This window comes from Halichoerus grypus, chromosome 14 (assembly GCF_964656455.1).
Source record: "Halichoerus grypus chromosome 14, mHalGry1.hap1.1, whole genome shotgun sequence".
NCBI classification, from domain to species: domain Eukaryota; kingdom Metazoa; phylum Chordata; class Mammalia; order Carnivora; family Phocidae; genus Halichoerus; species Halichoerus grypus.
Window position 1 is genome coordinate 75,359,511 of NC_135725.1, and position 27,524 is coordinate 75,387,034.

Consider the following 27,524-nt stretch of genomic DNA (forward strand, 5'->3'; position numbering starts at 1 on the left):
ACAGCCATGATGATACTCTACCTACTCTCCAGGGTTCTGTGAGACTGAAAGGAAAGTGTGTTTGCAGCGTGCTTAGCACAGTGCTTGGCGCATGGTGGGTGCTCAAATCTTTCTGTGGTTGACAAAAGCAGAATAGAGAATACACACAAAGGCAAAATGGGGCCCGAGAGGTCATCCTGGGTGGGCAGCAACATTGCAAAGGACCTGGGGCCAGTGGAGAAGTTACCCAAGTGATCCTGTGGTTGGGAGTTGGGGCTGATGTGAAGCCTACATGCGGCCAGAGTTAGGGCCCTCCCTCCCACCCCCGGCGTGGGTAAAGGTTAGGTTGATAGGAAATAGGAGCAGTGCCAATGTTCCTATTGTAGGTACCAGAAATGAGACATCAGGTGATATGTGGCATTCAAGAAGGGACAGCATCCTTGGGTCTTCCTGGGGTGAAAGTGGTTGTTCAATCTATGGTTATTGCGTTGAATGAAAGACCCCGTCATCTTTTGAGGATTTGGAGGCCCCATTCCCAGGAATGCCAGTCTCTGGGGGCGAAGATGAGTTTTACTGACTTGAGGCTAGGGAACCAGGCTCTGAGGATTAAAGGAGATGGTGTGGGTGAATCGTTCAGCACTCTGAGAGCCTAATAAACATTAGCTATTGTTATTTACTGCTAATAATAAACTCTGAGCGTTGGGCACTTTTATTCTGCCTGGGTTCAAATTGTGGCTTAGCTGAGTGATTTGGCTAAGTGGATTTCATCTCTCAGGCCACATTTCCCTCATCTGTAAAATGGGCCGAGAGCGTGAGCCCATCACATTTGTGAAGGAAGATGAACTATAGGAAGTTGAGCTCAGGAACACAGGAAATGTCTGTCCTAAGGCTGGTGTTGAAGGCTGGGTTACTTGGAATGGCGAGTGCGCCTCTGAGCCCGATTGTAAGCCAGAGGGGGAAAGGAGATCGCTGTCAAAATGGAACTGTATTCCCCAACTCCGGACTTCACATCTCAGTTCCAGTTACCTTTCTATTTCCTGCCCTGATGGGGTGAAAAGTCCCCGCGAGCCAGCTGGAGAGTTTTGTAGCATAAGTTACAAGGGGAATTTTGCTTTCTCTTGGAGAAACCCTCTTACCTCCTGAAAAAGGGAAGCTCATTGGAAAGTCAGACATTCCAAGCACAGAACTCTTGAGACCTGTTTGTAAACTGCTTAGGGAAGGGACTTGAGCTCCCTGCATCCGCCTCTGCTCGGGATTCGCAGAGAAAGAAACTGAGACCTGCAGAAATGAAGTCGTTGGTTGACCCAAGACCCCAGAATTTGCCTGTTGGCAGACGTGGGCCTGGAACACAGGTCTGTTGACTCTGGGTCCACTGTTTCCTACAGTTCCACCCTTGGGCATTATTATTATTATTGTTATTGTTATTAATTATTACTAATTATTCTTGTTATTCTGGTATGTGTGTAGGTGAGTGTGAGCAATGGGAACAGGGATGGTAGTCAAAATATCTTAACAATTAGTTAGTTTCGTCCTTTTGCTCCCAAGTTCCTAGAGATGGAGAGTCCTTTTGAGAATTGATTGAAAATGTTGACTTTGGTGAGCTAGATTAGACAAATGATTTTTCTCATCTGAAGAACTGGCATTAAGACTTTTGTAGATATTTGGCTTTTAATAAGCTGAGGGCAAATAATTCATTTCTCTCCGTAAAAGTAAAACCTGTTTTGCCCTCATCACTTCCAGGAGTGGGTGCAAGCCTAATGTGAGAACGGAGTTTCTGAGGGGTACCCCTACATTCACAGGTTTTCCCACTGGGAGGGAAATTTTTGAGACTGAAATTTTGGAGGAGAGCCTTATTCTTCACCCTTAATCCATGTCTGATTTTATCCACAAGATTAGCTGGAAACAAATGAAATTTCTTTGTGACCATTTTTGACCCACAGAAATGGCAATTTATTTATTTATTTATTTATTTATTTATTTATTTATTTATTTATTTTTAAGATTTTATTTATTTATTTGACAGAGAGGGAACACAAGCAGGGGGAGTAGGAGAGGGAGAAGCAGGCTTCCCGTGGAGCAGGGAGCCCGATGCGGGGCTCGATCCCAGGACCCTGGGATCATGACCTGAGCTGAAGGCAGATGCTTAACAACTGAGCCACCCAGGCGCCCCAGAAATGGCAATTTAATATGGTCCCAGTGTAATATTGGCTGGGCATCAGTGAGGACTCTGGCAACTGCTCTTGAAAAGGGAAAGAGATGAACGCTTTTTTGATTCTCGCTGATTGCTGTTTTTGTAAGCGGTAGCGGGGTATCGTGTCAGAGAGTCCTGGGTCCAAATTCGGGCTTCATCAAGCACTACCATAGCTCTCCCTGGCTTCTCTTTCTCTTTCTCTTACGGTTGTTGGATATGCCACTTAACCACAGAATCTTCTAATTCATAAAAGAAGCTCAGTGGATTCCCTCCTTGTCTCCCTTCCCCCCATTTGACCAGAGTGGTACAATTTGTGGGACTTCACAATTTTTGTAAGGTTTATTATAACTTGTGAAAAGTGAGTTGTCATTTTGCATTCAAGGACATGGAGAACTAGATGCATTTTAAAAAATCCCAAGAGGTTATCCTGAGATCTTAACGTAGAAAGAAAATTAAACAGATTCACAAAAGAATAGACCTCATTATTACGTTTCTGCAGCTTCCAATGCCGATTTATTAAGTTACATCTGTTAAATACATTAGCACATACAACATTTCATTCACAGTGATTAGAATTCACACAGTAGTGCCCAAAGACATAGATGATTACCAGTTACCAGTATCCAACAGCATACAATATGCACTTTACCTTGGGATTGTGACGTTTTAACATAAAACATAGAATCAGTGAAAGTGCTCGGGGTTTATCAGTAAAACCACATAAATACCTACATTTGTTCAACCTGTATACCCCTGGAACAAAAGCGGGGGCAGTGACATATTTTAATGACTTTATGAACAAAGTCATTTGATTAAGTTCAGCTACTTCATTTGCTCAACATCGTGTTTCTCCTTCCTCCTGAATGTTCGCAACAGGAGAGTGGGACTTGCCTGTCATGTCCCTTCCTGCCTTGCTCTTCAGGATCTAGATAAGTGCTGTCATGTGACAAATGCTAAAAAAAAAAAGAATCCCACAAAACTGATTCATGGATGAAATGAAAAGACTGCTGGGCTGGGTGTCAGGAGCTATGAATTCTAGTCTCAGCACTGCTACTAGCTGCTCGCTGACATTGGACCATTTATGTCATCTTCCTGAGCCCGGGTTTCTTCATCATTAAAATGATGTAACTTGGAGTAGATAAACTCTGCAGATCCCATTGGTTGTAAAGTTCCATGGCATTCTCTATTGGTCAAGCTCAAACAGTCACTGTGTGTTGGACACTCTCAGAACAAGTGGGAAGTGGCAGCCACTTGTAGGCTGAGAGACACTGAACTCTTGACAAGGTCTGCCAGGCTCTTAATGACCCCAGAGAACACACAAAAGTCAATTAAAAAATGTCCATGTTAAAAAAAATATACAGATGGCCACATAATCGTAGATCTGGAAAAGACCTCAGACATCCTTTGGCTCTATCCCTTCCTGCCACCTCAATGAAGGAATGACTTCTTCAGAACCCTTGAGATAAGCCCTTGGCTTGAATATATCCTCAGGGACTGAGAAATCACTATCTGGGGACATTCTACTGTGAGGGTAGAAAGTTTCTCTGGTTATTGGGCCAGAAATGATGACCTTGTAAACTGCAACTCCTTGGCCCTAGTGCTTTCCTCTAAGGGACGTGGAAGCAGTCCCCTCCCTGCTTCCACATCCCCCAGAGCTATTTGATAATACTTCTCATGTCTTCCTCCAATCTCTCCTCCAGTTATTAAAACAAATACTATTTGCAGAGGGTAACTGGATGAGCCCAGGATTATGATTCAGGAAGATAGTATCTCAGCCCCCAGACCCACCATGAACTCATTGTGTGACCTGGAACAAGTAACTTCCATCTGGGCTGGCATTTTCTCCTTAAAATAGGGCGATGGAAGGGATGGGGGTGTAAATTTGTCTCAGAGCTTGGGAAACTCTAAATATGATAGTCAGCGTGGGGCAGGGAACAGGTGTGACTGCTCTGATCTACCCTCTCCTTCACCATTGGAGCAGAAGGATTCAGGGATTAGCCGTCGGCTGAATTCTCCCCAGGCCCAGCTGCCGGTACGAGCCAATCACTATGACTATCCAGGAGAGGGGTGCACACTGAACAAAATTTCTGCTACACACGGCAAAACACTTTCAGGACTCCGAGCCCTAGGAGAGCAAGACATCTTGAGACAAGAGACTACTGCATGTGTTTTGCAAAGGTGCAGAGTATAATGAGCAATCCTCTCCTGAAGAATTAATCCCCAGTGTCGCAATCATGGAAACATGATTGGGGGAAGGACTGGGGAAAATACCTTGCAAGAGAATGTTGTCAAGGGCCATGCCTTGTGCACAGTAAGCTAGTCAAACTTTTATAATCCAGAGGGGTTACTGACGAGTGTGGAGGTGGTACTTCCTCTGGGGTGACATAGCTTAGGTTGAAATGGAGTCAAGGGACCTGGTCTGCCCTGTTGAATGGAATCAGACATTTTCAGGATGTGAAAGTCCTACTGTACCCTAGTCAAAACATTTAGGAATTTTCGTAGCTGAAGTAACGCCGTCCTGCCAAATAGTTCTAAACTGTGCTAGGGTCAAAATGCAAGCAACCCCATGCATTTTGATCACGGTTCCTGCATTTTCTGAAGGTACACCGGCTTTTCAAAGCACCTCTGGCTCATCCGCAGGTTCTAATATTTTCAAGGGTGTCGAGGGCCAAACTCAAGTCCAGCAGATGATAACCTCTCCGCACTTGTGGCTTAAATAATGGATTCTACTATAGGAAATGGTATCTTTATTTTATCCCCTTTTATTAATGGAAAACTCTGTGAGTAGCTCTTTAAAAAACCACTTAGTGTAAACACAAATCATTTTGTTAATGATCATCCTTCATCAGATGGCACCCATTTTCCGAATGAGAAAATACCCACGTGCCTAAAGTTAGCTAATTAGGTAGCTAATATTACCAATATAAATGAAAGGGTCTGCAGACCATGGAGGTGCTGAGTGGTTAGAGTGAACCCATCTGAGACTAAAATAATTTCTCTTTGTGTCCCCAGGGCGAGTAGGCACTCAGTAAATGTGGAATTGATTTGAATTCAGCCTTTTGAGAGACATTGGACCAGCAGAGCATTTCTCCCCTAAATTAACTATTTTCTGAAGCACATAGGCATGCTCCTTCTTCCCTTGCAAATCTTTGGCAGCATCTCATTTACTCCTTTTAGGAGACCAGCATGTTCTTAAGCATCCTCTCATCTCATTTTTAAAACTAGTGCACTAATTTTGGCTATGGAGAGAATGCCTAGGAAACAGAAGTTTTGACTTGAGTCCTACTGGAAATGCTCGGCTGGCCCTTTCTGAATGGTACAAGATATAAGGACTTAACAAATTTAGCTGGGACAACTTCAGCACAATACACCTTTCAATAAACAAGCTTATGACAGGAGCAAAATAAACACGTGGCAGGGAGTTTCCGCAAGTGGTCGAGTCTTTCAGAATAGCGGGAAACTTCTATTTCTTGGATGAACTTCCAAATCCTACAAATGCCCTAAGGCGCAGTGGGCACGTCTGAAGACCCTTGGTAACAAGAGTTCCTTTTAGTGGAGAAGGTGAGGGGGGTCACTTTGACCTCTTGCATGCCCATCCTCTCCTGCTCCCCATGGTGTTTGGCATGCATGCAAATGCAGACAGAGCATTTTATTTTCTCCATGGGGTCGTCAGTTCTGATCCTAGAGGCACACTGGAGTTGTTGATAAAATTATCCCGATCTGCCAGCAAACATTGTTCTCGGAGTAGGTTGAAGGAGCATTGTCTTATCAAGCTGGTTTTATAGTTACTCAGAAACCTTTCCTTTCTGCTTTAAAGTAAAGGGTAATTCCTCCGTCTCGGATGCCCTTTCCCCGAGGCCATCTGTTGTCCGCCCACCCTCTTTCAGGAGGCGCTCAGGCTTCACTTCCTTTATGAAGACTTTTCTGAATCAGGTGAGGTCACCACACCCTTCTCTCTGCTCCCGCGGAGCCCTGAGCTCACTGTGCTGAGAAGGCTCTAGAGCCCTAATCTCCTGAGAAACCAGAAATCAATTTTTATTTTTTATGTAACTCAACAAATATTGACCAAGTACTGCACACCAATCACCCTGCTCAGAAGCCCCAGCACACACCTTCGTACCTGTGAGAGTGATTTTGGTGCCAAGTTTGCTTTTAGACCCGGTCGTGAAGTCTCCCACAGTAGGCTGCATTGATGATAAGGGCCAGCGTGCAGCAGGTCACTGCTCATGTCAGACCGACATGCTCTTTGACTGCACAGAATGCTCAGAGCGAACATGTTTCATCCCCACGAGCCCATTTGATCCTGGGAAACAAATTGGTGGACTCCTACTTTATAGACAAGGCAACTGAGGCTAAGAGCAGAGATGCCCCTCCTACCCTTGGCATATTAGTGCAGGAAAATCATACAGATTAGAGAGTATGAAGTCACTAAAGGGCAGGAGGGACCTTCTTAATGTTCAGCCTCTCCTCCATGGGAGAAGCCTTGGCTGGGCTGATAAGCTCATCCCATATTGAAATCCCTTGAGTATTTTAAAAGAAAAATTCCCTGATAACACTCTGCACATAAAATTGTGAGTCACACCTCGAAGCTGATCTAAGTTAATGTCTCTAGATTTGGTGATTGACTGTCTCTTCCTGCCCGCCCCCCCCCCCCCCAGCCAAGAATAAGTCTGTTCTCTCTTGGCATTGATCAGGTTTGTTGTAGAGCTGGTCTAGTTGGCTAGAAATCTGTCTTCGAGTTTCTTGAGTGACCTAATTAGCTGGATATCTTACACTGTCTGGAGAGCTTCAGAAATCTTACATACTAGTGTCAGATGAGATAATTTTTAAGGACTTGGAGTTAGTCCAAGTACGTTGGAGTACATTGAGTGATATTTGACCAGGAGCCACGGAGTGGAATTCATTTAAGTTTTGAATGGAGTCTGTCTTATTCTTCATAGTATCATCTGGGTTAAGGTAGTACCCAGAACATAAAAGGTGCTCAAGTAAACTGTGCTGAGTAAATGCTATTGTTGTATTTTTGATATGCATGTGGAACTCATACTTGCTGGTTTTCATGCCTGTGCACAGAATAAAAAGAGGGGTTGCTTTTTTCATTTGCCATAGATGGTATGAAAACCAATTTCTTTCCCTTTCTTTCTTCTTTCTTTCTTTTTCTTTCTTTCTTTTTTTCTTTTTTTCTTTCTTTCTTTCTTTCTTTCTTTCTTTCTTTCTTTCTTTCCTTCTTTCTTTCTTTCTTTCTTTCCTTCTTTCTTTCTTTCTTTCTTTCTTTCTTTCTTTCTTTCTTTCTTTCTTTCTTTCTTTCTTCTTTCTAGTGTTCATGAGAAATACCAGCCCTCTTTTCATTTTTTTTTTTAAGACAAGGCATTAAAGTATATGTTTGGAGACACTGATGAAGGATTTTGCTCTAGGGTTTACACTGTTTTCTAGGGCTTTGGATTTTGTTCAGGGGCCCCTGAACTGAAGCAAATGTTTCTTGATCAAATCCCACAATAATTGGGCCCACTGGTGACTGATATGTGGTACGAAGGGGTGGAAATGTTCCGAGTAGACCTCCATTCATTTGGTGATCAGTGTGTCAGTGTTTAGAAATCCACCCCTTTTCCAAGCAACCACGGTCATGTGTCTGCTCTGTTCTGCCTTTTTCCGGTTAAGATTCTCATCAGTAAGGCATATAAAGTATGACATTTCGGGCCTCCAATTTCATAGCTAAGCCACCGTTTCTGTGGAATGGTCCAAAACAAAAACAAAAACAAAAACAAAAACCTTGTTATAATTACGTATGAGTGAAGAAAATTAGGAACTAGGAGGCAGAGGACCTTCACACGAGGATGCCCACCTTGCCCCTACAGCAAGAAGGCTCCAAAGAAAGTTTTATCTTCTTTTGTGTAATCCACCAAAGAGATGTCACTGACGTTCACCATCAGCTTGTCCCCTTCCTGCAAGGAGAACATGGCCCCTAGGTAGATGGGCTGGAACCAGTTGCTGCCTACTTCGCACACAGACTTGGTCCCCATTAGGAGCTGGGTCGGCTCGGGGTAGCTGTCTGTTACCTTAGTGATGACCACGATGATGGAGTCTGGCTTGTTCAGTCGGCTCCCTTGGTGGATTTCACCACACTCAGATGTGGTTCCTCGGAACGTGACCTGGGAGTAAACAAAGTAGTCTCCCGACTCTGGGATCACCAGGAATTTATTTGTGTAGTTCATCCGGTTCTTGGTAAAGGCCAAGCCAAGTTCATGTTCCCAGTGCAGAGCCGGAAACTGATTTTTCAAAGACTGTGTAGGACTTTGTCTGACAACTGCAAAGACAAGAGAGAGGTTTAATTTCCTCGTGTCAGAACCTGTGGACTTTGCCAAAAAGAGTCTCATATTATTTTCAGAGTAAAGTGATTGAATAAAACCAACAGCTAACAAGCTCCTTGAGGAGGAATGAGTGGAGGAGATCTAAGCAGACACACACTTTTGTTCAGAGAGTAGCATCTTAGGGGCAAAAGACTTCGCCTCTCTGAGCCCAAGTTTTCTTTCCTGATCATTTAGAATTTTACCTGAGCTCTGTGATCTTGGAAAACAGTGGACGTTAAGAAATCTCACTTTTTGTGTTTCGGAAAACAGCCCATTACGATGAACCTCTTCTCCAAATGACTTAGATGGAACTGGTGGGTGCCCTCCCCCCTTGGGTACCTATGGCAAGACCAGACACCAGATCCTCCAGAGCGCCATTCTCTGCCTCATAAATGATCAGCTGAACTGTACTGTCCCCATTGATCCATGGGAACATAATGCTTGTTTTTTCTTTTTTAAAGATTTTATTTATTTATTTGAGAGAGAGAGCACGAGTGAGAGCAGAAGCAGGGGGAGCGGCAGAGGAAGAGGGAGAAGCAGACTCCCTTCTGAGCAAGGAGCCCAATGCGAGGCTTGATCTCAGGACCTGAGCCTAAGGGCAGCCGCTTAACCGACTGAGCCACCCGGGCGCCCCAACATAATGCTTGTTAACCCAATTTTGGTTAAGCTTCTCTTCTGCCTCCAGGCTTTGGTCTACCCTCAGCCTGGACCAGCAGACAGTCTCTCCTGAGAACAGGCTGGCCTTCGGGTAAAACATTCTCTGATGCTAACACCTTTATCCCACTTCTTCCCACCTGGTTCTTTCTAACTTTGTTTACTCCTTTCTGCAAAAGGAAACCCCTTTTAGCTTAACCCTTGAGACACTTGCAGACCTTCTGGCCAGAGCATTCTCCCTATTGCTGCTGATTTTCTTTCTCCTTTCTCCCACTGTGCAATAATCCTTTTGCACAAGCTCTCTCTTTACTAAGTCAGGATTTGCTTTTCATTTGACGTATCTTTCCTTTTTTTTTTTTATTTTTTAAAGCGTATAAAAATACCCATGGAAAGATTAAAAAGGATGGTGTGTATAAAATCCCCAGCTATTAGGAATACCCTCTAACCTGCATTCACTTTCATTAGCCTTTTGTTTCAGACATACCCTGCTACAAGGAGTGGACATTTTAGGGAGTTGGATGATCCCTGGAGCCCCCCTGCAGCTCCCCTGCAATGCTACGGCCCAAAGTTATTGAAATTCAGACAGTGATTAAAAGAAAAATCAACATGCAGGACAGATATTGGAACCAGAGATCCAGAACATTCTGGAAATGCTTCTCTGACACCAAAATACAAGCTGATGTAATTGGCTTGTGGAGTATAAGGGACCGGGGCTCTGGGTCACTTCAGCTCTATGGCCATGTAACGTTTTTAATCAGTGATGTAGGTCCCTTCTCTCTGAGTCTTGATTTCCTGTCCCTAAGCTAGAGATAAAGCCCCTTCCCAGTCTCATTTGGAAGATCAAGTGAATAGAGGAGACATGGACATTTTTATCATGAGGCTGGCTATGGCAGGTACTCAATACATAATCACTTTCCCCAAATAAACCAGCATCTCTTATCTTGACAGATTAAAAAATAAGCCTATTTCACTGTATATATTTTTATAGGTTCTTATGTTTGCATTGTTTACAAATATACATTATATACTCGGACATATAAATGAGTGCTTTTATGAAGTATGTGTATCGCAGAAAAAATGAATAGAACCAAACCATTGATTTCAAATAAGATAATCTGCAGTAAAACTAGTATGTTTTAGGAAAATAAAAGCATATTTTAATTTCCTACGACTGCTTTGGAAATCCATAGTGATCCCCGATATGTGCTATCAGCCACCGTTTGGGGATAGGTTATCTTTAAGGAAATATTTAGCAACTTTCACACCCGGTGGCTGCCTAGAAACCTGGTTCCTGGATTTTTCTTAAGCATCTTTGCCGATGCTGACTGGACCCTGGATTATTTTGCACAATGACACACGTTTAGAATGCATGTGGTCTCTCCGGTCCCCCGCACTCAGTGCGCCCTGGAGAGCTTTGTTGCTTCTTTGCAAAATCTGTGAAAGGCATTTTTATTAATCACTCCTGATCATCTCCACTCCTTCTTTGTGGATGATGCAGTATAAAAAAATCCTCTGGGATGATGCAAAAGCAAAAAAATCATTTAGTCTCTAGACAAAGCGAGTTTGTTGAACTGGTATGCAATTCGCTATGTCAACACGGCAGCAAGTGGGAGTTAGGGTACGGAGTAGGTTGTAATGGGAACAGTGCAGGTCTAAGAGTCAGACTCAAATCTCAGCTTTTCCGAGTCATGTATATGATTTGGGACAAGTGACTTGACTTGTCAGAGCCTCAGTTTCCCCCCTTGTTGGGCTGATATGTAGATCAAGTGAGATCATGGTTGCAAAATGCCTACCACAGTGCTGGTACACGTGAGGAGCTCAGTGGAACCTAGATTCCCACCCCCAGCTCCCCCATTCCGTAGGAAGAAGGGTGATATCCCCACACTCTGTTGTTAGGATTTTTCCTGCCCAGCTTGTTCACTCTCTCCCATTCTTAAAGGCAAGTGGTAAGTGACTAGTGACTTGGTGTCTGTCTGGTCGTAGTCCTCACTCAGGACTCACCACAAACACTTTGCTCTTGGTCACATGCAAGTCACCTGTTTGGGCCCTGGGGATATCCCCCTGTGGGCTGCAAATTTTCTTATAGGTCAGGAGAGTATGCTTGCTTTTAACTCCTTAGGTTTTCAAAGGATTTTTAACATATTTGTGCACAGTCTTGCTCTTTTCTCTGGAGTCTTAGATAATATGCAACTCCAGGCATCAGATGTCAGAAATTTCAACAGTGGGCTTGGGAAGCTGGCCAGCTGGTGATATTATGAGGCCGCTCTGAATCTCTTCACATCAACCAAAATTCTTTGCAAATGTCTACCTGAATGCAAATGTCCAATCACTTCATCTTGAGTGGGGTACAGATGGACTTGATACTTTTAACAGCCCAGGGGATCTTTTATCTTTGACCAGATTCAGAATTATGTGAATCTCTGAGTCTGAGTGAAGCTGTTTCTGAATGCCTGACGGTGTGTATGAAAGAGAGAGACAGGAGAGGAAGGAAGAGGACTGATAGAATCTGAAAGAAAATGCCCAAGAGCCATGGGCCTTTGGAACCCTTAAGGGAGGAAGACATCTGAAAACCCTCAATTGAGAGGAGAAGTCTGTTACCAAGGTGTGTCGTTTCTGGTTTGAAGCTACTAGAATAAGTTTTGACAAACCCTCTGAAAGAAATCTTGGGCCCATGGCCCATACATGATCTCTTGGAAATCACACCAGTGAGAAATACCTGTCAGGTGTGCCCTTGGCTTATCTCCACCAGCTCCGGAAATTGCATCTGTAAGGAAAGGAGAGAGATGCTTTGTGTGAGTCAGAGGGTGGCTGGAGTGAAGACAGTATTTTTGGAGTTGCATGGTGTCTGCAACTGGAGAGAATCATTCCTCTCCTTCAGCTGGGTCCACTGGGGATTGTTGTCATTTCCCCAGGGACAGAGAAGCCTCAGGAGAAAGAGTCTTGAACACAAATGAATCTTGGCCCATAACTTTGGGCAAGTTTCCAACCTGCCCAAGACTCTGTTTTCTCATCTCGAAGGTCATCCCTTGCTATCATGAATGTAGAGTGCTCAGCATGATTCCTGGCACATGGCCTATGCTCAATGAACTCACATTGCCCTCCACCCCCCCCCTCCCCGCTACTGCTTCAGGGTGAGCAAACTGACCTTTGGCCTTATTCAAGGTCCCTTTAGCCATATCCACTGAAGCATCTGGATGGCCTAACAAATAGGGTGGGGAGGGATAGGATTAGGCATTCTTCTAATACTTTTATAGGAATTAACTGATTTAATCTGCACTAATCTGAGAAGGTAGGTACCATTATAGCCAATTTACAGGTGAGTAAACTGAGACAGAGGCAAGTGACATTATTTGCCAAAGGCCATCACCTCCATAGGCCATACACTTGGACACAGCACCATTTTGTCTTTTTAGTGACTTGGGAGCAACCTCACTCCTCCTCTGGGTTTTCATCCCTCTGAACCTCCCTCATACCCAAACTACTGAATGCTCTGTTCCCCACAAGAGAAGGCAACAAATATGAACACACTTACAAGCTCGCTGATGTGAAGGTCCAAACTCTTGCCCTTTTGAAGTCTATTGGAAAAGAAAGATATGATTCAGCCCACCTGTGGTCCTTTTGTCACCCAGCCCCACAGCTGCCCATAGCAAGGGCATGATTAAGATGCCGCTGCTACCCAACCTGGGCATTCTGAGATGAGGGACATGGCAATGAGACTACTCGATGGAGGGGAATCTTGCGCCCAAGCGCTCCCCTTTCCTCCTCCAGCACCCCGATGACCTTCTCTCTCCTACACTCGTCTTGGAAGCTCAACTTCGAAGTTCTGTCCTGAGAGCCTTCCCTGTTCTGTTCTAGGACACTCTGACATCTATTATTTGAACAAATGATGGCACTTGCTTTATTTTCTTTTGTCCACCATGATTTAAAAATTGGAACTATTTAAAAAAGTGATACAGAAAAAGAAATAAGGGCTCTGTTCTCCTTCCCACCAGCCCCTTGTCTCCATGAATGACATGGAGACATGTCCATCCTTGCAATCCTAGCTTGTGAGCCATTTCAGATACCACACGGGGCAGGCGGGGCGGGGGAAGGGTAACTGCTTTGGAGGCAGACAGACTTGAATTTGAATCCTGCTGTCACCATTTATTAACAATATGATCTCGAGCAGACAGCTTTCCTCTCTGAGCTCTGGTGCCCTCATTTGAAAAATGGGAACAATAACATCCCTAACCTCAGATAACTCCCACATTTGAGATAAGGATCAAATCAGATGTGTGAGTCAGGGCAAAGAACGCGCAGGAAATGAAGGAATCACCGTGTCTGAACACAAAGCTCAGGAGCAAAGCTAAGTCCTTGGCTTAAAGGGATAAAATCACCACCTTACATTTTACGGTTTCCAGGAAAACCTTCTCTGATATGATATTGACTCAATTCAGAGTCTTCTGATTGGGTTCTTGTAACTACATAGTCCCCATGGACAGTGATCCTCATGTCACCAGTTCTGTATCTTAGAATCCGTGTGTGTGTGAGATCGTACTTGTGAATGAGGAATTGTGTGTCCATGTGGGTGTGACAGAAGACAGCTCTAGCAGTGGGGGAGGTAGGAGCCGATGTGTTTTGTGTGTCTACATGTGACTCTAGTGTGGAGCTGTGTGCATGGATGTCTCTGCACGTGTTGGTGTGGTCACGTGGGTGTAGCTGTGTCATTGCTCAGCAGGACTGTGAGCAGGTCTGTGATGGCAGTGACCTCGTTAAAGCCCAGACGGCCAGGCTCTTTTTATTCCCAAGCCATGCTACCTAACCTCCACTGGAAGGCTTCTTGAGGGCAGAGATCTTGTCTTTGAACGACAGACCCATTGTCTCTCCATTGTCTACTTCCTAATTCTGTGAATAGCAAGACAACTGCTTGCCTTCAGTTGCCAGGCTTGAAACTTGCTGCTTTCTCCTCCCACAAACCCAAGCTGCCATTTCTATTTTGCAATTTTTCTCATTCGTGCCTCCCCGCCCCCCACCCAGGCCTCAGCACGCTGTTCTTCTGGATTCTCCCATCAGCCTCTTAACTGGATCTCCTTTCCTTGAAATCTTCTCCTCACCTGCTCTCAGAGTGCTTTTTCTAAAGCATCACTGTATGGGGACACAATTCTGTCCATAAACCTTCAATGGCTCTCCATGGCCTTCCAGACACAGGCCCAAATACTTATCTTGGCATTCAAGGTCCCAGTTGACCACCCCATTCTTGTTACCCACTATTTATTCCTCTCCGAGTACTCTGTGCTCCAGCCATGAGAGGCAACCACAGTGAATGATTCAAAGGACCTGAAAGATGCAGTAAGTGTAGCTACTTTCTGTTGAATGAGGAGTGGCGCTGTGCTATGCTACGCCCTTTGCACACATCATCTCCTTCAGCGTTGTGACGACCCTTCAGGTAGATGCCATTCATACCCTTATATTGAAAAGGGGGCTCAGTCAGGTTAAGTAACTTGCCCAATGTCCCACAGCTGGAAAGTGAAGTAGGATTTTAACCCAGGTCAATCCACTCTAGAATTCCTGGCCCTAAACCATTGCACCTTCTCACTTCCGGATAAGCTCCCCCTTTGGTGAGGTAGGTGGATGAGTACCAGCAGCTCCATGCACTGCGACAGTAGGGGAAACACAGAGCTCAGAAAACAGGAACCCAGCCCAGAAGTGGGGGAATCAGGGGAAATTACCTCTGAAGTTGAGTCTTACAGGTCCCACAGGTATTAGCCAGGTGATAAAAGGTAATGACCATTCCAGACAAGGCTAAGAGCTTGTGCAAGAGTACAGAGGCCCAACAAGGCATGGGAGCAGCTGGGAAACTACAAGGATTTCTGCTGCCAAATGAACCCATATACACATTCAGCATAGGGTCGTGAGTACAGTTGCTTTGGAAAACCTAAACCCAATTGATGCAACTACTTGTCCAGCATCAATAACTTTGATGGGCTTTAGGAGTGGGGTGGGGTGGAGAAGCAGCCTAGAAATGAGCTTATTCTGTAGCCTGTTTCCTATGCTGTTCCTTATTTGCTGTTAACAGAGCTGATAAAGAATTGGTCTGTGGCAGGCAGAAAACTGAAGGGGAAGAATTGGGAGAGCATGGTTGCATCCTCTTGTGTATGAAATGGTACAGTCCTGGCTGGTCTTCTGCTTCATTGAGTACTCTGCTGAGAAATCTTCTTGAACATCTGCTTATTTTTGTCTAAGCAGACACTCAGCTAAAAGACTGGAGCATTCCCTTTGGCTCAGAGTCTCGCTGTCATTAGCATGTATCTGCGATGTGAACACATTTCCCTCTTTGCTCTGCTGGATTTCTATAACTTGGGCATACAGTTATTTTCACGTGTGGTTGGACGTGTATGGATCTTAGTGGCCTAGAATCTGCTATACATCTGGAGTCTGTCATAGTGCCAGTTAGCAGGTGTTGAAGACCTCAACAGTCCAAGAGTCCCCAAGAACATCAGCTGGGACTCTCTTTCCATGAACAACATCTAAAGCCTTCCATTGCTGCTTCCCTTAATAATGCCTCTTCATGGGAGGAAGATTTTTGTGACGGGAAGCAGGAATGAATGAAGAGGAGATTTGAGATGAAGAAATAGTAGCTTATTTGGAGGAAGGTTTATGCATTTGAGCTGGCTCGATGCTTGTTCTCAAGGTGACTGTTTGCAAGAGCTTTTCGCTCTCAAGTACAATCCAAGCTGCCTGTGGGCAATGACCTAGTCTGTCTTGCTCACCACCAAATTTCTGGTGCCTCAGACCATGCCTGGCACTTCTGCCGGATTACCCAATCAGCAAAATATGCTGATGCCCAGGTGTCGGAAAGACAGGTAGAAAAGAGAGCTGGAAGATGGAGGCAGGTTCAGCCTCAGTGAGTTTTGCCTGAGTTTGGCAATCCAAAAAATGAAGAAAAAAAAGACCTTTTGATTTTACAATACATGCCAAGTTTTGAGTTCTTGTTTAAATTTTAAATAATTAATTTAAGAGTTCAATGGCCATAATCTTTTAGTTACTGGCACCTCCAAGTTTTTCATCAGGCTTTGCTTGGAGCATAGTCATGGCTCCAGAAATGTTTGTGGAAGATTGTGAGCTTTGGCCAGGAATCAGAGACAGAAAAGGCAAATGTGGATGCCTGTGGGGATTCGTGTTAGTAGAATAGTGGGGCGCCTGTGGCTACCAGCATTGATGAGCCCAAGCAAAGCAAGCTGGTGCTTTTTACCCCTTAGTTTCTATAGGTCAGGGGATTTTTCACTCTTGTTTGAGTTTCTTTCTTTTTTCCTTCTCACTTTTTTTTCTTTGTTTTGTATGCTGATTGGTAATCCCTGACACATTTTTGGAATTACTCTAATACTTCAACCAGGGAAGAAAGAAGGATGGAGGGAGGGAGACTGCTATCTAGTCGAGTACTCCCCGGGTGCCAGGTCCTGTACTGGGGTTTATGTGTGTTCCTTGTCTACCAGTCCAGTTACTCTCAAAGGAGGGCATCACCTTTTTAGAGGCTTTGTAGGCCAAAGGTGAAAGAGTAAATGGAGGGTCTGGGATCTGAACCTTCAGACCAAGTGCAGACCCCGGCACGTATCAGGAGCCCCATAAACATTAGCTGAGTACACACCATGGACCATGGAACCCGAAGCCAGATGATCTTTGAGATTCTCTTATTGGCATTTCCCCAGAAAAAATCCTTTGAGTGTATTTTAGCTAATGACCCATTTAGCCTTTCTCCCATGTCCTATACCCACTGTCTAGTATATTCATAAACAGGAAAAGAGATCCATTTTTTGCCGTCATAAATGCCGCAATTGCAAAAACATCAATGTTTTATGACCCATAACATCCTCCCAGCACTTCTAGGAGAAATACACAGACCATCGCCTCCTTGTTTTTGGCTTTCGCTTCTCTCTGTTTGTACTTGCACAAGGATAAATCCAACCTGGAAATGTTTTATTCCAAGGCCATTTCAATTCATTACCCTCCTGGGTACACTGGACGGGGCTTCACACCCAACATTCAGAGGGGTGCAGAGCTGAGCATGTGGTGTTGGCAGCCGAGCAAATGTGGGAATCCCAGCCCTAGGGTTTCCTAGCAATCTGACTTTGGTATGTCACCTAACCTCAGTGAGATTCTGTCTCCTCATCAATGAAGGCAGGCAATCATTCTTTCCTCCTGGAAGCATCGTGATGCCTAAGGAAGACCACACACATACAGTGGATATCCAATTTACCTTCCTTCTTTCTTTGGGTTCATCAATATTTATGGTGCATGGTGTTGGTTCTGCATAAGTTCCCTTTGTTTTCACCGCTTCGGTGATACACAGAAGGCATCCTTGGGTCTCTTTATGACCAGTGGCAGATTTGGATCATTTAGGAGCTCTGGATGGCCTCCTCCTCCCAGCAGAAGAGGCTTCCTCTGTCTACAGCTGGCTTCTGGACTTCTGCCCCTTCCAGTGCAAAGGGCTTGAGGGAATGGAATGTACCCTCCATGCATTTCAAAACCCACCCTTGTTACTGCAGTCGGTGGCTGGGCCTCATTAAGGAGACCAGGCTGGGAGATGACCTCTTACAGCCGGACAGCATGTGGTCCATCAGTTGAGGACCCAGGAGCTCCCAGTGCTGGGCATGGAGTAATGTGTGTGCTTATTTATTTATATATATATATATATTTTAGAGAGGGAGAGAGTAGGGGAGGGGCAGAGGGAAAGGGAGAGAGAGAGAGAGAATCTTAAGCAGGCTCCACGTCCAGCGTGGAACCCGAGGTGGGGTTTGATCTCACGACCCTAAGATCATGACCTGAGCCAAAATCAAGAATTGGATGCTTAACTGACTGAGCCACCTGGGCGCCCCGTGTGTGTTTATTTTAACGGGTGAATGGATGGATCCTGGAGTTACCAGCTCAGAGCTGCAGCAGATGTTTGGGATTCATGCCCACAGCGGGCTCACCCTGCCTTCACGCAACTTCACCAGTTCTGGTCTTCTTGCCCTCCACCCCCAGCCTGAGCTTCTGAGTGAGTTGGCTTCTCTTCCTGGTGTGCCAGGACTCTCGGAGGCTAGAGCAGGGGCAAAGCCACCTAGTGCTCCGTGTTTTACAATTTCCAAAGCACTTTTTATCTCAACCATCTATTTGTTTTCTCTAGACAACCCTGAAAAGGGATTGTCAGAACCGTCCCCGTTTCCAAAGAGGAAACAGCCTGAGTGAGACGAAAAGGCTACACCCAAGATGGAGCAAACAGGGAAATCATGTCTGTTGAACATCTACTTCATGGCATTAGCTTGCCGACATCCTCTTGCAGAATTCTCAGCACAGGGCTATGAGGGAAGCGTCTTTACCTCCCCATTTGACAGACAGGGAGCGGACGGCTTAAGGAGGTCAGGTACCCTGTGCATCCCTTCCTCTCTCTCTCTCCACCCAGCTAACAGTGTGCCAGGGACAGTGAGGTGCCCCCAGGGGAGGAAGGAGACTTGAAGTTATTGAGCACTTACTACGTGACAGGCACTTTTTAGGGAATCCTTATTAAACACTCCTGACCACCCCAAGAAGTGAGTGATTTGCTGGGTTAACACCGCAGGCAGACCAGCGTGGTCGGCTTAGGAGGAGCTTTTGAATCCCAACGTCACACTCAGTGCGACTTTGGGCACATGGCTTAGGTTTTCTAAGCCTCAGCTCATCATCTCTGAAATGGAGATAATCGTAGCACTTTCTTCGTTGTGTGATTTCAAGGACTAACCCAGATGAGGTATTTAGTAATAACAGCAAACGCATCACACAGACGTATGTGCTAGACACCAGGCTAAGGACTTTATAGGCATGACGATCTCATTTACTCTTCTCAAAACCCTGGGTGTGAAGAAGCTTAGAACGGTGTCTGGTGTCTAATAAGTTATTATAAGGTCACAACTGTGGTGGTGGGGGGAGCCATGGCATTCCCTCAAGCCTGCACAACTCTGAAGCCTCAGCTGGCACCCCTATGGGGTCCTGGATGGAGACCGGGGTGGGGGTGGGGTCTCAGGAGCAGGTGTGCAGGGGAGAGGCGAGCAGGGATCAAGGGCTAGGAGCCTTGCAGGGTTTTTCAGGAAGGGGTGAAAGTGAGATTGCAGGGAAGCAAGGAGAATCTGGGGGCGAGCATGTGGGGATTCCAGAAGCAGCATGGGAAGGGAAGGACGGAGATGGGGTGGTGGTGCAGTCCAAGGAAGCAGCGTCTCGTGGCACCCCTGCCAACGTATGGCACAGTACCACGGGCCAGCTCTGCCCCAGGCTGGGGGCTGAGCCAGCACGGTGCATTGTGTCGTGCCTGGAGTACAGACCCCGAGTGAGCCAGAGCAGTGCCTGGGGAAGGCAAAACCTGGTCTCCGGGGACCTGTGAGCCAGCGTGGGGTCCATGCACCCAGCCTGAGGGCAAGGAAAGCCACTAAGGGCCCAAAGAAGGCCCAGGCCATGGTTAGTGCAGCTGGATAAAGAATGGATTGGAGTGTGGGTACAAGACCGGGGTGGAGAAGGAGGCGTGGAGGTAGCTCACAAATATCAGAGACCAAGAAAGGCCCTCCAGCACCCAAACCTGCTCTCTGACCTGGTGATGGCGGATTCCAGAGCAGGTGGGGAGGGTGACAGGTATGATGCAATGTCCATGAGCAGGGAAGTTCCTCAGTCATGATAATGATAATTGCTACCATTTACTAATCTCCTACCTCCTGCCAGACACTTTGAATACTTTATGTCTAAGTATTCCATTTCATACATAAGGAACCTGAGGCGCAGGGAGGTTACATAACATGGCTAAGAAGGGGCTGGGCCAGATGTCAAACTGATTTTTCCAACACATGAATCTACCGGACATTCTCCAGGAGTTTAATGATCCTAAAACATTTTACTCTCTCTCTCTCTTTTTTGTAGATGTAACATACACATTTTGTACAAAAGAGGGTAAGTTTAAAAATGTCTCTCTCTTCCACCTGTCACCCAGGTCCCCAAGCTAGATGCTGGCAGAGCAACCAATCTCTTGTCCTTTTCTTGACATAGTCTATGCATTTATAAACACATTCATAAAAGTGAATATATATATATATTTAGAAAATGAATGTCCCCGATTCTATATACTGTTATATACCTTTCCCTCCCCCACTTAATGATACATCTTAGAGAAATTCTCCATCCTTACATATAGAGATGCGTCATTTTTTAGAAACGGTGGCAGCTGCGGGCTTTCACTGCACGGAGGCACCAGGCTGTATTTAATTGATGCCCTATCTACGGACACTTCCCCTAAAGGTAGTTATCCCAAACCTTTTCAAGTCTGATTTCTGCTCTGCAAGCTTACCTGGGTAAGGATTTTGTCACATCGAGTATTTCCTTACACAACCCCTGAAGGAAGAGTTCAGTTTAAAATAGATATATGATTTTAAGTTCTGGTAACTGTTTTTGTTGCTGCTGATAAAAACCTGGAACATTCCTACACCAATCGCTGTTACTTTTTGGTAGTTGCCTGGTGTAACCATGATGATCACGTCCCAGGAACCAGGTGTGTAACCCTCCCCGCGTTCCCATCAGACAACCTGTTCCTGCACTTGCCTTCTTAGCATTGCCAGGGTGTTAACATTAGCATCCTCTTTTGGCAGAAAAGGAAACAGATTCAAAGAAATGAAACCACATGCCTATTTTTACCCAACCAGAGGTGGCTGCGCTGGGATTTAAACTCAGATGTCTACGAGCCACGATATTTCAGTTATGTCCACTCATGCTCTCCTTGGTGATTTAGCTTTCCCTCTTGAATCCTATCTTCCATCTTTTCTGAGCTGGTTATTCTCCATTAGCCCACTGGAACCTCTCTTTGCCCTTCTTGGCCCTGCACTGTGTACCGAGAGGCTGGGCACACTTGCTTCCTGGCTTTTAAGCCTGACTTCCAGTCTGACCGGTGGGATGAGAGGCAGGGAGAAGAGCGTGGCCAGCTCTTCCGTCCTTCTTCCTGCTCCCTCCCTGATGTTTGGCAGGCAGGCTAGCCCTCTCCTACATTTTCCTTCTCCTTGGGTTCCCCGAAAACTGCTCCCTCCTATCTGCCCCCTCAGGCCAAGAGGTGATGACTGGCTTCCCACCATTGCTAAGCATCCCAGGATGCTTCCAGCTCTTTGGTTCTCTTTTATCTGTCTACATCTCAGCAAGTAGACTCTTCTTTGAACCCTTTTCAGACTCTTTACACATTCTTCTTTAAACGCTCCTATTTGAATGGACCAGGTGTTTCTTTTCAGGACTCCGATTGCTACATGCGGCCCCACCTCACCCCTATTTCCCTTTCTCTTCTTCTGATGACCGAGAAGTTCTACAGCCTGGCCAAACCACCACGCTAAGCTTCTCTGTGTTTCTGCTCTTCAGGGAGATTGCCTGAAGTGTCACAGAATGCACTATTAGCCTTTTCATTTCTTGAGTAACTAAGATAGGACAGGCACTCATGCCTTCCCTCGTGGGGCTTCCTGTCTAGTGACAGCTCGTGTCTCCAACTCTCTTCCTGATAGGGCAAGTCACTGGCCCCTCTGGACCGTGGCCTCCCACCACCAAGGGGTGGTAACTGGCTTCCCACGGTTGCTAACCCCAAGGTGCTTCCAGAGCCTGATGGTCTTCTAGATCAAGAAAGGCGTTTTTTTGGCATCTGCTGAAATAGGGGATCTCAAGACCACATTTTAAGCAGAGGCACTGTTTCCCTCTAGAACCCCAGAGAGTTCAGGTTATTGGAGGTCACTCAATGCCTCATTCAAGAACAACGGTCTCTTTCTGGCTAAAGCACAGACTCCCAGAACACCTACTAGATACTGTGGTTTGGCTTCATAGAAATCATCTCCATGGTGGCCTGGAGGTCACAGCCTGACTTGCTATGCCTTGAATTTCTTCTCTAACATGAATGGCATTTCTGGGCTGTCTGAATATTTCTATGTTTTCTGAAAGATGGCATGTGGCCGTGGACGCCACCATCTGAATTGAGGTCTGTTTGCTGACCCTGAGGGGGTGGGGAGAGTTACACATTAGCCATGGCTTGCTTGCTCGATCCTTGTGTTTCTGCTTTGAAGTCAGCCAGCATTGCTTAGAAGACAGGTTTCCTGGTAAACCAATTGAAAAGCCTGTTTTCTCCTCTGGAATTTAATACTTTGGACTCAAATGAAATCTGTCATCACAGACCATGCACGGGTGTGTGTGTATTTATAAAATGGTATTATTTGAATGACTCTGTCTTCAGTCTTTAAGATTTTTGATATTCCTACTCCAGAATAAGTTTCCCCTTGACACTTATACCCCCCAACTTGGAACCATTGTTCTCCCTATACCTTATATTCATTTTTGACTAAGCTCCTCCACCCTGAGCCCCCAGCAAGATCTGAGAAATAGACAACCAGGCAAGAGGTTCTTTCTTGAACATTGAAAGAGAATATTTCTAAACCCAAGAAAGGGGGTTGATTAAATAAATTAGAGCACATGCATATACAGGACTATAATACAACCATCTATATCATCATGCTGCTTTGAATTTACTAACAATAAATAAAATCATAACACATTTGGAGATTCAAAATAATCTCATCTTATTAAAAAATACAGAATTATATTCCCCAAGATGTCAATAGTGGTCACCTCTATGTGGTTGTGGGTAATGATAATTATCTTGTTTTCCTTATCTGTGTTTTCTAACTTTCTTCAATGACATGTGTTAGTTATGCAATTTAAGGAGGCTTATTATTTTTTTTTAAAGAAAAAGAATGTTCCCAGATTATCAGTACATGATGATTACAATTATCTAAAAATATGTTATTGGAGATTGTTCCCATATAAACGGAAAGAGGGACAATTCATCCCCTGGCATTACTGAGGATAAACACCAAATCGGACCTCTCCAGCCCTCCCATGCTGCTTCCTTTGCAGGGGAAGCAGGGAGTGGGTTGGGTCAAGGGGGTCTGTCCAGAGCTGCAGTGCCCGCCAGGTGCCTGCAGCAGGTCCAAGGATCCCCGGGTCAGGGCTTACCTGGAACACACAGGCATCTCCTTGGGCCCGGAGCTGGCCCACGAGCAGGTAGGTGGTGAGTCCTGCCAGGATGGGTAGCAATACCAGGCAGCAGGTGAGAGCCCAGCGCACGCTGCTCCTGGCTGCCAGCCTGCCTCTGGCCTTGGGCGTGCAGCTGCCTTCCTCAGGCAGCATTTCCACACTGGCTGTTTCCCCGAAGCCCAGCCCCAGATTCTCCGCCATCCTCCTGCTGGTCCTGGCGCTGGCTCTGACTCCCCCTGGGCAGAGAGACCCTCCATTAAATAGAAGACAAGCTCTCACAGTGGGTGCGTTAATCACTGCCTACTCCTCCCCCGGACCTCTCCCCTCCCCCCTCCACAACACACTGGGCCCCGCCCTGCAGGGAATGCACCGCCTACAACAGAAACCAAGTTTGGTTTAAAAAAAAAAAAGAAGAAGAAGAAGAAGAAGAAGAAGAAAGCTTTCCCAAGCGTATTTATATACAGTGTGCTCATGTGCTCCTTCCTTCGTTTACAGAAGGAAGTTAGGAAAGTCCCTGGAGGAGGAGAAAAAGAATCCATCAAGTCAGTGGGCAGGGTGAATTAAAATATAGCTGTCCCTGCCCTGGAGGCCTGCCAGCCAAGCCAGTCTGGGGAGTGTGCTGCTTCTGGAAGTGAAAGTGAAGGATGGGGAGGTGTGTGGTGTGGCTTGCACACTGGGAAATAGAAATCATGTTTGCATCACCACTTTGCAAAATGCTGCCAGGCCCTCTGTCTTTTTGAGCTTCATCGGAGCTCATTTTCCTTGCACAGCTAGGAATACCGAAGTTCTGAAAAGTGAAGGCACTTGCTTTTGGTCATCCAGGGATTAAGACAGAGGAGCCAGGAAGATGGTCTACTTCCTCTAAATCTCTATTTGGGGTTCTTACTTCTATTACACATCCACCTGTGAAAGGAGAACGCATACCTAGCCTGAGTTGACCAGTTGTCTAAGCAAAGAGCATGAGGTCATAGAGGTGACTGTCCATGAGGAGAGGACATTGACTTTTCCTCTCTGATTAATTCCAAGTTGATTGAGCACAAATGATAGGCCTTGCCCACAGTTGGGTGTGTATGGGGGCCACATTTATTAAACATTTCCTCAGTGCCAGTCACTATTCTAAGGGAGTTAAATGTACCAGTGAAGTTATTCAATCCTGAGATAATCTTTTGACGTAGTAATATTATTATTCCCACTTGACAGATAAGGACATGGAACCGTAGGATTGAGACTCAGGTCAGCCGGCTCCGGAGTGTCATAACCATTGTACTAGGCTGCACGTGCTGCTGTGTTATGCACGTACACGGATACCCACACCCAGCGTGCCCAGGGAGAGGCCATCCTTTCCAGTTAAGGGTTGGGAAAGCTTCCTGGAGAAAGACGTGGTATTGGAACGAGGCCTTGAAGCTTATGGAGGGTGAAGTCGGAGAAGAGTAGAGGACCTTGCAAAAAGATGGGTAATAGAAATAGGAAAACTTAAGGATGTCCTGTGGCATGTGGTGGAAACCAGTCCGACTTGCACCTCCATTCAGTTGCTACTTCTGCTTATTTCACAGCCTGAGCCTTGTGGTCTACTTGGAAAGGTGTTTCATGACCTGGTCCCTGCCCACATCACCCCTCCCCAGTGTCCAGCCTCATCTGTTACGACTTTCCCAAGCTGCAGTTCTCCTAAATGCATTATGGATTAGCTACACTGTTGCACATGTTTTTCCCTCCACCATGACAGCTTCCAGTCTTTCCCCTTCATATCACCATGACCCTTATTTTAAAACTTTGTATTAAAACCTTCCCTTCATCGCCTGCCTCCAAGATTGGGTGAGATGCTCATCTTCTTTGTTTTTATAGCTTCTCATTCTTTCCCTATCATCAAATATTTCATACTAGACTGTGGCTGGCTACTTTTCTATTACCCCCATTAAGTCATCAGATGTAGGAGGGCAGGTGCTAAGTCCCATCCCTTCCCTATGGTTGTAGCTCCTAATGTAATGATGGTCTTAACAGACATCTGTTGAAATAAGCATCTAACATATTTCCAAAGAATCCAGCACAGGATGATTTTTATGTCCCTTGGTTACCCATTCTTGGTTTAACAAACCTAGTAGGAAACTTTTCTTTAAGACTAAACTAAATCTTTGCCACTGTAACTTTTAAACACACAGTCACACTTAATATCCGATCATCTTGAAGGAGCTTGCAAATGTGTTCTTATTCTTGTATTTCTTTTTTAGGAAGTTGGTATGCTTAATCAAACCAGGGTCTTAAAAGTGTTAGATGTATGGGTTCACATGAAGAAGTATGTATCATCAGCCACAATATAAGAAGGCTTCAAAAGATGGGGAACACTAAAGACATCAGACTAGGGATCTGGAGATCTGGGATTTAGTCCCTCAATTGTGTGACCTTGAGAACTCTAGCAGACCCTACTCGTTTTAATGTACCTGGCTATCTACAAAACCTGGCAACTAAGCTTGTTATACTTCTGTTTAAAGTAAGGGTCAATAGATCCTGAGTTTGTGCCTAGGGAATGTCCTATGAGAAGAGAATAAGAGTTTTAGGGCATGAAACTATGCGCATCTAATTGGGATGGTTGTAGATGTAGATTCACATGTAGTTGTATAAGAAACAGAACAGAGAGATCCTATATATCCTTTACTCAGGTTTCCCCAAAGGCAACATCTTGCATAACGAGAGCATAACATCACAACCAGGAAACTGACATTGACATTGATATTCAGATTCTACCAGTTTTATATGCACTCATTTGTGTATACATATTTAGTTCTGTGCAATTTGTCACATGTGTAGATGTGTGTGACAATTACCACAGTCAAGACACAGAAAAGCTCTGTCTCAAGGATCCCTCATGCTACAGTTCAAGCCACTGCTACCACCCTCCTTCCCCTCCTCACTTAACCTTTGCCATCCACCAGTCTGCCTTCCAATTCAATAATCATGTTATTTCACAAATGTTACATAAATGGAATCATGTAGTCTGTATCCTTTTGAAATTGGCTTTTTTTTCCCACTCAGCGTAATTTCCTTGTGGTCCATCCAAATTATTGCATGATCAATAGTTCGTTTCTTTTGATTGCTGAGCGGTATTCCATGGTATGAATGTAGTACAGTTTGTGTAACTGGTGACCCATTGAAGGACTGCTGGGTTATTTCCAAGATTGACTTATTATGAATAAAGCTGCTATGAATATTAGTGCACAGCTTTTTGTGTGAAAGTGCCTTCATTTCATTTCTGGTGTAAATGTCTAGAACGAAATTGCTGGGTCATAACGGTAGGCACCTGCATAGTTTTGTAGGGAACTGCCATATTCTCTTTTCTAGAGCGGTGGTATCATTTTACTTCCCACCGGCAATGTGTGAAAGAGCCAACATCCTCTCTGCATCCTCCCTCCAGCATTTGGTGTTATCACTATTTCTCATTTTAGCCCTTCAGGTAGGTTTATAGTGACACTCACTGTGGTTTTACTTTGCATTTCCCTAATGGCTAACAATGTTGAACATCTTTTCATGTACTTATTTGCCATCTGTAAACTCTTTGGTGATAGAGACATCTATTTTGGCTGCTAAAAGTTACTTCTCACTTCCTTCTAGCTTCTCAGTGGATTCCTAGGCAGAAGGTAAATAGCTTACAGATAAATGACGAGTTATTGTGTCTGAGCGCCAATTATGTGCAAGGTAGCATTCTAGATACTGGGTTCTAGGTACTTTCTAGCAGTGACAAGAGCAGACAGCAATCTGTATGGTCATGAAGCTTATATTCTAGTGGGTTGAGATGGCCAGTAAATAAAATAAGTTAAGTGTGTAGGGAGATAGGCAGTTACTTTAGTTACACTTTAACATAGGGTGGTCAGAAAAGCCCACCTGTGCTAAGAGGAGAATGTAGACCTCAGGTGAGGGAAGCCATGGGTGTCTGGGAGCAAACTGCTCCTGGCTTTAAGCAGTTGTGTTCCGGGAGCATGGGGATGGCCGGGAAGGCTGGAGCAGTGAGGGAGGAGGAGACCAGGAGCAATGAGGTCAGAACAGTATCGGAGGAGGTTCTGGGCTTCTGGGCATGGGTAGGACTTGGCTTCTCATTCCGTGTGGCGGGGAGGCTCTAGCACATGTAGGGCAGAGGAGTGGCAGGTTCTAATTTTGCCTCATAAGGATCATCCAGGCTGCTGTGTTGAGAGTAGCCCGAAGGAAGGGTGGAATCAGGGAGACCAGTTTGGAAACTGCTGCAATCATCCAGGTGAGGCAAGATGGTGGATCGGACAAGGTGGTGACGGTGAGGGTGACAAGAAATGGTGGGTTCCAGATATATTTTGAAGTAGAGCAGACAT

At 45.3% G+C, this 27,524-nt stretch overlaps 2 protein-coding genes across 4 annotated transcripts in view; one reads left to right on the forward strand and one right to left on the reverse strand.

The window, feature by feature from the left end:
• The window catches only part of TMEM268 (transmembrane protein 268), a 288,999-nt gene that overhangs the window by 114,345 nt on the left and 147,130 nt on the right, over positions 1-27,524 (forward strand). The gene's annotated exons all lie outside the window — the stretch shown is intronic.
• On the reverse strand, positions 2,661-23,520 carry TNFSF15 (TNF superfamily member 15). The gene is made up of 4 exons (XM_036123677.2): positions 23,173-23,520; positions 12,701-12,743; positions 11,885-11,932; positions 2,661-8,471 (listed from the first exon to the last, which is right to left on the reverse strand). The coding sequence occupies exons 1-4, from the start codon at positions 23,392-23,394 to the stop codon at positions 8,017-8,019; spliced, it is 768 nt and encodes a 255-aa protein (XP_035979570.1). The 5' UTR covers positions 23,395-23,520; the 3' UTR covers positions 2,661-8,016.

Excerpts from the sequence above, each read along its gene's own strand:
- TNFSF15 (XM_036123677.2), bottom strand. The coding sequence starts at position 23,394 with ATGGCGGAGAATCTGGGGCTGGGCTTCGGGGAAACAGCCAGTGTGGAA. Across the intron at positions 12,744-23,172 it reads GAGATGCCTGTGTGTTCCAG|ACTTCAAAAGGGCAAGAGTT; the intron begins GTAAGCCCTGAC and ends CTTTTCCAATAG. Across the intron at positions 8,472-11,884 it reads GCCAAGGGCACACCTGACAG|TTGTCAGACAAAGTCCTACA; the intron begins GTATTTCTCACT and ends TTGTCTTTGCAG.